Below are 11,563 nucleotides of genomic sequence, written 5' to 3'. Positions count from 1 at the left end.
ACCTGAGCCCAGAGAGGGTCATGGGTTTGTGCTCCATGTGTCTTTTATTCTGGGATATTTTAAAGAAAAGCTGACAGGTAGTGGGGCGCATTCCTTCAATGCCAGTGCTCAGTGGGAGCAGAGGCAGGCAAATCTCTGAGATTGAGGTGTTCAAAGTGAGTTCCAGGACAGCCAGGGCTGTTACAGAGAAATCCTGTCTTGAGAAAACCAAAAGGGGGGAGGGGAGAGGGAGAGAGAGAGAGAAGCCTGTCAGCAGGAGCTGGAGAAATAACTCAGCAGTTAGGAGCACTAGCTGCTCTTCCAGATGTTCTGGTTTTGATTCCCAGTACCCATTTGGTGGCTCACAACTGTCTCTTACTCCAATTTCGGGAGAATTTGACACACTCTTCTCACTTCCAGAAACACTAGGCACAACAGTAGTGCACAGACAAACCCGCAGGCAGTCGTGCCTGCACCACCTGGAACCGCGGTCGGGCGAGGGTCTGGGGAGTAAAGAACACAGAGACACGGGGCACTCTTGAAGCAAGAATACCAATTTTATTATGTTCCAAGACAGCTTATCTAGGGCTCTCCTTAACTACTGGCCACAACCTAGCTCGGGATTTTTCAGCTGCAAGCCCACCAGAAGCCAACTTTATGAGGGTTCCATGCTCAGAGCAGCTGCAAGCATAGAAAAACAAGTTGTTTACTCCAGCAGGCAAGGGGTCACAGAAGTTCAGGGTCTGAGGGTCTGCAGCTCCCAACAGCAGGCAAAACATATATATTTAAAATAAAATAAATATGAAATTTGCTCTTAGGAAAGAAGGGCCTTTTGAGCCAGAGAAATTGGGGGCGGGGTATTCACCAGAGAAGACTGCTTGGACATGGGTTTACGCCAATAGAAAGTCTTTATTAGCTGGCTGACAGCTAAACTGGTGTTCAGGATCCCAGTGTAGCCCTGAGCCTTCCTCAGTGTGAGCTTTTAAGCACAAAATCCATTTTCTGACTTGACATACTTCAGTTAACAAGAACAGTTGGCCAGGAGCAGAACTACAGAAGCTGAAAAGCAAGTTAATACATTTTAAGACTTTTCCTGAACCGCGGCCCTCGATGGATGAAGCCTTTGTTTTAGTTTTGGCAGGTGGTGCTGTCTACACGCGGAGTTTCACAGCCTGACCGGCACTTTCGTCATGGAGTCGGTTGTGCTAAGGTCTGCAGGCCTACTAAGGTCTGGGGCCCTGTTTAAAAAAAAAAATGGTTCAGCTTTTTAAAGGTAGGTAGGGCTCTTGTGGAGGTTTATAAGGAAATTTGAAGGATTTGCTCTGGCAGCTCGCAACCACTTCTAGCTCCAAACTTCTGGATCTCACAGGCAACTGCTCCCCTGCATGTACCCACACATCCTCATATGCTTGTAATTAAAAATTATTTTTTTAAAAAAAAATTTCAAAAAAATGGTGGCACACACCTTTAATCTCAGTACTGCTACATCCACAGCTGTCACGCCAGTGTAGCAGAAATGCTGACTGGATGGACTGTTGCCGTAGCATTGGGATTTGCGCTTCACGTAGCTACGTCCCTGGCTGTCCCTTGGCAATCAGTTGTGGTCATGACGCCACCTGAAGTTGCTACCTGCACTGACTCGACCTCGCTGTCCTTGGTGCCGATATGACTGTCTTTTCCCTGCCTTTATTCTTGCATATTGCCAACAGATCAGACTATTTCAGGCAGTTGTGGATACAAACAAGACTGCTGAGGACATTTTGAGCTCTGCCCCACCATTCATTAAAGCCTTAAGAGAAATAACCAGTTCTGGGAATTGGGAGGTCATCGTTAGAATAATTCCTTAATGATGTGGAGCAAAAGGAGTTGCTCTTATCAGGAGAAACCTTAGAAGCCTTCTGTAGGAAAACAGCTGCAGCAACCCCCACTAGACATTTGCCTGAGGTATACGTGCAGTTTAACAGGAGGCCTATGCAGCCTTCCTTATGGCCAGAAAAAAAACCTAGGCTGATTACAACATCTGACCCTGAGAGTCGGGGAGGGAAGAGAGTTGAGATTTATGGTATGAGATAAGTTTCAGACAAGTTTGAGATCATGTCTTTAAAATTTTCTAGCTGAAAGTTTTCCTGGGAAGATAGTGGCCTTCTCCTCTCACACCTCAAGATATTCTGAGCACAAGGTCACTTAGCCCAGCCAGTCACCTGGCACAAACTGAGCAAAAGTCCTTGTACCCAAGTCAAAGCATCTTCAAAGATTCTCTTTGTAAACTGTTTTATGCTGTTCTTTTTTTTATGATCTGATGATGTATGTCTTTGCCAAGTTTTTTTTTTTGATTGTAAAAGAATATAAATCTTACACTGACAAAAGTAAAGTTGCAGCAGCATATTCAACCACATTGAGTGTGTCTGCCTGTCATTCCTCTCCGATTTCTGAAATCTTCTGAGCCTTCGCCCTGATTCTCCCACGGTCTGAGTGCCTCCATGAGAGGTGGTCCGTGGCACAGTACGAGGGAGGCAGAAGCAGGGGAGCTCTGTGAGTTTGAGGCCAGTCTGGTCTTCATATCAAATTCCTGTTTAGCCAATGTTGGGACCATTAGAAGTCCTGGCCTCCAGCTGCTCTTCCCTGCTAGAGATCTTTACTTTCCTTCTGATTTGAGCTACTGAAAGCTGTGTCAAAGTTGTTTACCAGCTCTGCTTCACAAGCACGTGTTGCCTTGCCTTGAGGATCAGAGGATAAGGTTTTCACCTGTTGGCCCACTTGACTGTTGGGTATATAAGCCTCCATGGCGCTATTGAATAAAGGACTTCATACCAGTGATTAGAGGTCCGTGTCTCTGTCTCTCTGTCTGTGTGTCTTTGTGTGTTTCAACCTCCAGTCCCTTGCCTGAAGCTCATGAACTGTATGGTAGTGCGCAGAACGCACACAGGCATTATGCACTGCAGGCCAGGACTATGTAGCCAGAACTACACAGAGGGACCTTGTCTCAAAATGGGGTGGGGTTTAATAAGTTTGAAAATTATATAAATTAAAAGCTTCTCTTTATTCTACTAAGGAAAAGACAAAGCATAGATTGGAAGAAGATATTTGCAGAATGTATGTGATAAAAGACTTGTATACAAAATAAAGAACATTACATACTTTTAAAGAAACAATCTGATAAGCAAATGGTCAAGTTGAGATGGAGAGTTGGTTTAGCAGGTAAAAGCACATTTTGGGGGCTGGAGAGATGGCTCAGCGGTTAAGATCACTGACTGTTCTTCGGGAGGACCCAGGTTCACTTTCCAGCACCCACATGGCAGCTAACAACTGTAACTCCAAGATCTGACATTCTCATATAGACATACATGCAGGCAAAACACCAATGCACATAAAATAAAAATAAATTATTCAGAAAAGACATACTGTTCTCACAGAGGACTGGGGTTTGTTCCCAGCACACAGATGTTTCAGAGTATTCAACAGCCTCTTCTGACTTCCGAGCGTACAGGTGTGCACACAGAGCACATACAAAACACTCCTATGCATGCATAAAATTAATCTTAAAAAGTATGGGCTAGGGCTGGAGAGATGGCTCAGTGGTTAAGAGCATTGCCTGCTCTTCCAAAGGTCCTGAGTTCAATTCCCAGCAACCACATGGTGGCTCACAACCATCTGTAATCAGGTCTGGTGCCCTCTTCTGGTCTGCAGACATACACACAGACAGAATATTGTATACTAAATAAATAAATAAATATATTTAAAAAAAAAAAAAGTATGGGCTAGAGATTTGAATAGATATGTCACCAAAGGTAAGTATGTGAAAGTCTGTAATCCAGAGTGCGGGATGGTGGTATGCGTTTATAATCCCAGCAGTTGGGGGGCTGAGGCAGGAGGATCAGTGCAAGTTCAAGACCAGCTTGAGCTATTATGATGCATTTTTATTTGTGTGTTGCATACATGTGTGTGTTTGGGTGTATTTGTACCCCTGTGGATATGTGTGGAAGTCAAGAGGCTGACACCAAGTAATTTCTCAGTTGCTCTGTATCTTATTTTTATTTACACTGTCTTAGTTAGGATTTTATTATTGCGAACAGATACCATGACCATGGCAACTTTTAAAAGGAAACATTCAAATGGGGCTGGCTTACAGTTCAGGGGTGTGGTCCATTGCCCTCGTGGTGGGAAGCCTGGCAGCATGCAAGTAGACATGGTACTGGAGAGGTGGCTGAGAGTTCTACATCTTGATCCACTGTAAAAACCCGAAAATGGTCCTGTAGCGCCCGTGCCACTGCAAGATGGTATGGGAGCCGGGAACTAAGCTGGAGACTTAAAAACACATAGACAGAGACACACAGAGAGACATGGACACGGGTCATCCTTGATACAAGAATGCCAACTTTATTGTGCTCAGGGGCAGCTGATATAGTGCTCTGGCCACATCCCAGCTCTCAGGATCTCAGGTCTCATCAGAACCCACTCCATTATCAGGGTCTCCTGCTCAGAGCAGCTGCAGGCACAGGTCTTGTGCTCAGATCACTCCAGCAGGCAAAGAGTCTAAAGCAAGCAAAGGAAGTCAAGGGGCCAGGGATCTGCAGCTCCCAACAATCCACAGGCCGTAGGAAGAGAGTGAGACACTGGGCCTGGCTTGAGCATCTGAGACCTCAAATCTCACCCCCAGTGACACACTTCCTCCAACATGGCCATCCCTCCTGATGGTGACACTTCCTCTGGGCCAAGCATTCGAATCCCCGAGTCTTTGGGGGCCATTCCTATTCAAACTTCCACACTTCCTTTACGTATGTGTTTCTGAGACTGGAGCCTGGAGGTCACCAATTAGTTTTGGCTATCATCCCAGCACTTGGGAATCTGAGACAGGCAGATCTCTCGGGTTTACTGGCCAGTTATCCCCTCCTACTTTGGGAATTCCAGGTCAGTGAGAGACCTAGTCTGGTAAGAAAGGAAAGGAAAAGGAGAGGAATGGACAGGGCCTGAAGTGTGATGCCCCTGAAATTATCCCCTGACTTCTAAATTGCACATGTGCACACAAATGAACACACAGAAAACATTTGTTGATGATCTCAGTTGTAAAAATGGTTTTAGGAATGTACACATGGTAAACCACATGAAATTATTAAGTCAAATATATTACCATGCAGTTAAAACAAAAAAAAATTTTTTTCTATTGAAGGGATTCTAGCCAACCTGAGCATAGCATATATGACTCTGGCGGGCCTGGCCATTCTACTCCATTCCCTCTACCTTGCTAACAACCATTAGATTACATCCTAAAGCTAGCCACAATGGTCTATTCCCTTATTTGTCCACTTCCTCCTTCTGATGCTGACTACCAAGGTCCAGCTGTCAAGTATCGATGTCCAGTAATCAAAAGCCCCCTTTGGTTCACCTAAGTAATATGCCCATTCAAAACACACTAACTCATCCTAGCACTGGGTTTCCCCTTTTACCTTTATAAACTTCCCTTTGCCTATGGGTCGTGTCTGTCTCCTCTCTATCCAGAGGCAGTCCTTGGTAGTCAGTCTGTCCTCCTCCCTCCCCCCAAAATAATCCTTCACTTTCTCTCCTGTTCCCTTCCCTTTTCTTCCTCATCTTCTATCTCCTGCCTTTGTTTCTTATTCTCTGCCCTCTGTCCTTCTCGGGCAAAGAAATCTCCTTGGTGTGGAGAACATGGTATTGGGATGTCCTCATCAGATACAGGACGTTACAATTACAATGGGGAAAAAAGTGTGTGTGTGTGTGTGTGTGTGTGTGTGTGTGTGTGTAAGAGAACAATTCATGGAGTTGGCCCTCTGCTTCCACCATATAGGGCCGGAGGAGCAAAATTAGGTTAGATTTAGCAACAAGCCTCCTCACTCATTGAGCCATTTTCAGGGCCAAAGTTGTAAAAATGTTTTCAAGATTCATGCTTCACAATGCCACCTTAATTCTTCAGAATTAATTCTTTCAGTTTGCTTTAACAAAAATGAATCCACAGAGGGGTGGGAGGGAAAACTGTGGTTGGAATGTAAAACAAAGAAAAAAGGACAGAAAAATAAAAAAATGAGCACGATCATTTAAAAACTCATAGACTAAGTTGCATAGATTGAGGTCTCTTTTCCAGAAACACCGTCTCTCAAAGGTACCAAGCTTGGGCGTGACTCTACGTAAAGTTCCAAAGACCTTCAGGACCAGGAAGAATAAACCTTTGCATCTTTCTCTAGAGCAGCGGTTCTTAACCTTCCTAATGCCCTGACCCTTTAATATAATAATCCCTCACGTGGTGGTGACCCCAACCCTACGATTATGTCATTGTTACTTCTTAACTGTAATTCTGCTATAATTATTAACTACAAAGTAAATATGGTATCCCCAGGTTAACCCACGGGGTCTCGATCCATAAGTTGAAAAAAGTGGCTCAAGAGCGTGACCTCTGGTAGGAGCACTACGGGTACAGCAGCGAAATCCCTCCTCCTAAGCACGGGAAGGGGACAGGGTCTTGTCGCTTCCTTTGTGCGAAAGGAGAAATGATGCCGTAAACACCACACAACGGCCAGGGAAGGCAAACGACAGAATAGGGACAGTGACCACGAGCAGGCTTGCTAAAGCGTGGAAACGATCAAAACAAAAACCGAAAAATAAAAAAACTCAGCGCCTCATTTCCGCCAGTAGCACACGAATGCGCCTGCGCGCGCATTGCCCTCGTTTTCCTCTCCGGCGTGGCGCCGGTCCCCTTCCACTTTGTGTCCGGCCCCTGACCGTCCGCTCCGGGAATTGAGGGAACCTTGGGTCGCCCTGGGCACGGGCTCACGTGGTCCGGGGCAGGAGCTAGGGGTAGTAACTGCTCCCTGACAGGCTGAAGGGGTGAGGACACACCAGGCCCGCCCTCCACCTGCTCAGCCGAGCGGGTGCAGCGCCGGTCACCGCGGAGGAAGCCGCGCGAGTTCGGGTGCCGCAGCAGTCGCACAGTCTAGAAGCCACCCACCCACTCCTCTAACGCCGTGCCCTTCCCTCCCCTGCCAGCTCTCCACCATGCCCGGGGGCGTGCCCTGGTCCGCCTACGTGAAAATGCTCTCTTCCAGCCTCCTGGCCATGTGCGCCGGGGCCCAGGTAGTGCACTGGTACTACCGGCCTGACCTGGTGAGTGCCCCATCCTGGGGCGACACCCCAGCATTCCGTCTGTCCATTTGTTCGGCCGCTCTTGACGTGTAGAGCGTTCGGGGTGTTCTGTTAAACAGTGCTCTTAACAGCTCGCTCTTAACACTTAACGACTGTCTCTTTAAGAGTTAGAGTGAGCCAGCCTGGTCTACAGAGCGAGTTCCCAGACCGCTGGGGCTACAGAAAGACACCCTGTCCTGGGTGGGGGAGGGATGATAGTGGAATGTCAAGAAATTTAGTGGAGACAAAAAGTGGCAAGAACTTGCCACGGAAATGCAGTTTTGTGTCTGTCTTCTGCAGGAATAGTTCCCAGCAGCTCTTTAACCAAGGAAACAATGCCTAGACTTTGATCCTGTGAGGTTGACTTGGTTCATCTCATTACTACCGGACGTGTACAAGGGTTGTTACCAGCAGCTACCTGTACTCAGGGAGAAAGCAACACGAAAAGCACAGTCTCAAAAATGAGCGTACTAAGGGTCCTAGGCTACGTCAGTCGGGTTGGGTGGTCACTTTGGCAGTAGGGCATCTTTTCCTGATTGACTTAAAGGCCCAGGTGGCTGGCTGCTATAGGATGCTGTATGTTTTCCTAGTATTTAAGGAATTTATGTCCTTTGCCATCCTAGTCTTTTGGAATTATTCCAGCCACCACTGGTACAAAAACTAAAAGATTTAGGGAGAGAGCAGAGGAGAGACCATGATGGCTGCCTAGGGTTGGCACTCAGTGCTGACTTGCGGCAACAGTTAAGGATGCTTTTAATTGTCCAGCATAAGGACAGCAGAAGTGACAGCTGTCGTCTTGCAGTTATTTAGACTGAAACCTCAGAGTCTTCATAATTCACTGCGTGCCTCAATAAATTCGACTGGGGGAATATGAAAGATCCGTCCACATCCTGCCCACTTCTCGAGCCGCCATTGTGCCTACCGTGTTCAGGCCACCAGCTCTCACCTTCCTCCGTTAAGATAGGAGCTTCCTGACTGTCTTCAGCCTTCCACTCCTGGTCTCTCCATCAGCATCTTTTTATCCTTGAGTCAGATCAGGTCGTTCTTCTCAGAACTCTTCCCAGAGTGGAGGCCAGCAGAGTCTTTATGTCCCCCTCCGCCTCCCACAAGCTAGCCTTCTATCCTCTGGAATGCTGTATCTGATGTACCGATGCTTTTCCTTGAACACGAAGGCACAGTCATGACTCAGGTCCTCTGCCTTTGTGATCCCATCAGCCTCCAAAACTCGTAGATACCTGCAAGATGGCTTCCTCATCTTCCTCCATACCTGTTTTCAGAAGTCATCTCAGCCCAAAAGCCTGTGAAAAGATTCTCATTATCCTTAATCACCTGAGAAATGCAGTCAGAACCACCGATGTGATGTCCATCATAAAACAGTTGGAAGGACATGGAGAAGTTGGGGAAATATAAAGTTGGGAGCTGCACTGAAACCCAGCCTGGGAGTTCCTCCAACAGCGTATGTCCCAGCAATTCCCCTTCTAGGTTTCCACCTAACAAACACCAAGACGTACGCCATCATACTGATTTGTTTGACCTTGTACATGTTCCTAGGTAGGAACAAGGCAGATATCTGTATAAAACATGATACATCTATATAGAGGAATATCAATTACTCAGTGATTCTACATGAATGAACCTTGAAAACATGCTAAATGAAAGGATCAAGTCATAAAAGATTACATGATATACCATGGGCAAATATATGTGGACAGAAGTGGCTTGTGGGGGGAACTGGGAATGAGACAGGAGTTTTTTGGGGGGCAGTGAAAAGATTCTAAAATTCTGTTGTGATAGACTTACAGCTTATAAGATCATACTGTATTGACAACCACTGTATTTTTTTTTTCTTTTGTGGTGCTAGGAATCAAACTTAGCCACATATGCTGCACCCCCTGCATTTTTTTCTGCCTTCCTCATTTGAAATTGTGAGTTAATTGAATGTATCCTGTGGGTACTATAGGATTTAAGATATTGCCAGATGATTTAGTCATAAATACACAGAGAGCAAGAAATGTAAATCAAATTGGGGTCCTCTTCACAGTCTGTTGCTGAGTAGATGCACAAGGTGTTTTGTTCCTTTTCAGATCACATTGAACTGTTGTCTCAGAATGTGGTAGCAACTGTCTTTTGGCTCTTGTTTTTATTTTTATAGACAATACCTGAAATCCCACCAAAGCCTGGAGAACTCAAAACGGAGCTTTTGGGACTGAAAGAGAGACACCACGAACCTCAGGTTTCACAGCAGTAGAAACTTCAAAATACAACTCTGCCAAGAATTCTGTGAATAATATTTTCCATACATATTTTTTAATGTATTGAGTAAAACTACTTCTTCAAACATCTAATCTAAGAACAAATGATGGTTGATAGGAACTGATAAGGTAGAGCCTGTATTATGATCCGGTCAGTATTTTCTAAAGTCTCACCTGGAGCTCACTGTGTAGATCACGCTGGCCTCTGCAACAAGGTCTTGCTGTGTAGCCCAAGCTGACCTCAGGACAGTCCTCCAGCCCCCACTTCCCAAATGGTGAATTACAGGTATGAAGGACTGCACTCATAAGAGCTGCCCAAGCTTCAGTCTCCTGCATTCGACTGAGAAGATGCTTATCTTCAGCGTCACATGAGACTGAGACTGTATAAAATATTCAAAATTCAAAGTTCTTTGGAATTGTGTGCCTGATGGAATTGCAACATTAGTAAGGTGCTTAAATCCCCCAAAATTTGAGAAAGTGAATTAAAATTGGCATTTTCTTTATACACATAAAAATGAATGTGCAGTTGAACTGTGTCCCTAAAAAATGTTGACCTCAACCCTCATTGTCTGTGAGTACAGGATTGGGGCCATGAGGGTGGGCCTGATACAGTGACCACTGTCTTAATGCCACGAGAACATACACAGGGAGGACATTGTGTGGAGACAGGGACTGGAGTGTTGGAACTTCTGGCCAAGAACACCAAGTATTTGAAGCCTGCACCCGAAGCTTGGACGAGGAAAGGAAGGATTCTACCGTCTCAGAACAAGGGCCTGCTCACACTGCACTTCCCATGTTGTCCTTCAGAACCGTGATACCACATCTCCTGCCGCCTAGATTTCTACCATCGGCTCTAGGAAATGAACGTTTTAAGATTTTGCTCAATCGGGGGCTGGAGAGATGGCTCAGAGGTTAAGAGCATTGCCTGCTCTTCCAAAGGTCCTGAGTTCAATTCCCAGCAACCACATGGTGGCTCACAACCACCTGTAACGAGGTCTGGTGCCCTCTTCTGGCCTGCAGGCATACACACAGACAGAATATTGTATACATAATAAATAAATAAATATTTAAAAAAAAATTTTGCTCAATCTATAAATATAGAACAAAATAATTTATTCAACTGACCCATTTTTTAATGTATGGATGCATTCATTGCCCGCATGTACCAGGTGCATGCCTAGTTCCCTCAGAAGCCAGGGGAGGGCATCAGATACCCTGAACTGCAGTTACATATGGTTGAGAGGCCATGTGGGTACCGAGGACTGAACCTGGTCCTCTGTTGAACCATCTCTCCACAAGTTGCATGAATGTATGGACATGTGAATTGCCCCTGGAGGGCAGGTGTCAGATTCCCTGGAATATGAGTTATAGATTGGTTTTGAGCCACCAGATGGGTTCTGGGAACTGAATGTTGGTCTTCTATAAGCAACAAGTTGTTTGCAGCCATTCTCCAGCCCCAGACAAGGATTTGTAAGTCCACCCTAATGAGCAGACTAGAGTGCTGAAGGGGAATTTTCTGTTATGTAAACTTGTCTGGTCCTGGAATTTAGTAAGTAAATTAGGTTGATCTTGAATTCAAGATCTGCCTGGCTTGGCTCTCTGGGCACACATTCAGGCAAAGCAAAACACTCATTGACAGCAATGTTTAAAGGTTTTGACAGGGTCTGTTTATTCCCAGCACTGGCTGTCTTACTGGGCTCAGAGATACTCCTGTCAAGTGTACCACCATGCTCAGCTAACGTAAAATTACCATGGTATGTGCACCCTTAATCCTAGCACTCCGGAGGCCAGCTGGAATGCCTGTACAAGCATGTTCCCAACACTGGCAAGTGACTTAATTATACTGTGGCCCTCACTGTATTTACTTTAGGGCCCACTTGATCCCCACCACCCATTTAATGGCCTCGGTTTCTAGGCAACTTCCTCTAACCTGCGAGGACTTCTCAATCTAAGTGTTCCATGACCTCTGAAGATAATTTTCAGTTTTCCCTTCCTGTCTGGATTCCAGAAAGTTGTTACAAAGTCTAGCTCACATTCAAAACACGTTCTGATCTCCGGAGGGAATTATTTGCATGTATTCCACCTTGTTAAGTAAAAAGATGATCTGAAAACACAAGCCACCAAACCTGAATAAACTATTCTTTTTTTTGGAAGAACCCAGCAGACAGGAAGAAGAAAAAGTATCACAGAATTCCTGCTCT

The 11,563-nt window shown here is 45.6% G+C and overlaps 1 protein-coding gene across 1 annotated transcript; it reads left to right on the top strand.

The window, feature by feature from the left end:
- Positions 1-6,675: 6,675 nt before the first annotated feature.
- Positions 6,676-11,478, top strand: Uqcc6 (ubiquinol-cytochrome c reductase complex assembly factor 6). The gene is made up of 2 exons (XM_048418624.3): positions 6,676-7,092; positions 9,263-11,478. The coding sequence occupies exons 1-2, from the start codon at positions 6,985-6,987 to the stop codon at positions 9,356-9,358; spliced, it is 204 nt and encodes a 67-aa protein (XP_048274581.1). The 5' UTR covers positions 6,676-6,984; the 3' UTR covers positions 9,359-11,478.
- The last annotated feature ends 85 nt before the right edge of the window (positions 11,479-11,563 follow it).

This window comes from Myodes glareolus, chromosome 26 (genome assembly GCF_982192425.1).
Source record: "Myodes glareolus chromosome 26, mMyoGla1.1, whole genome shotgun sequence".
NCBI classification, from domain to species: domain Eukaryota; kingdom Metazoa; phylum Chordata; class Mammalia; order Rodentia; family Cricetidae; genus Myodes; species Myodes glareolus.
The sequence above is the reverse complement of the archived record's forward strand: the minus strand, read 5'-3'. Positions and strand labels throughout refer to the sequence as shown.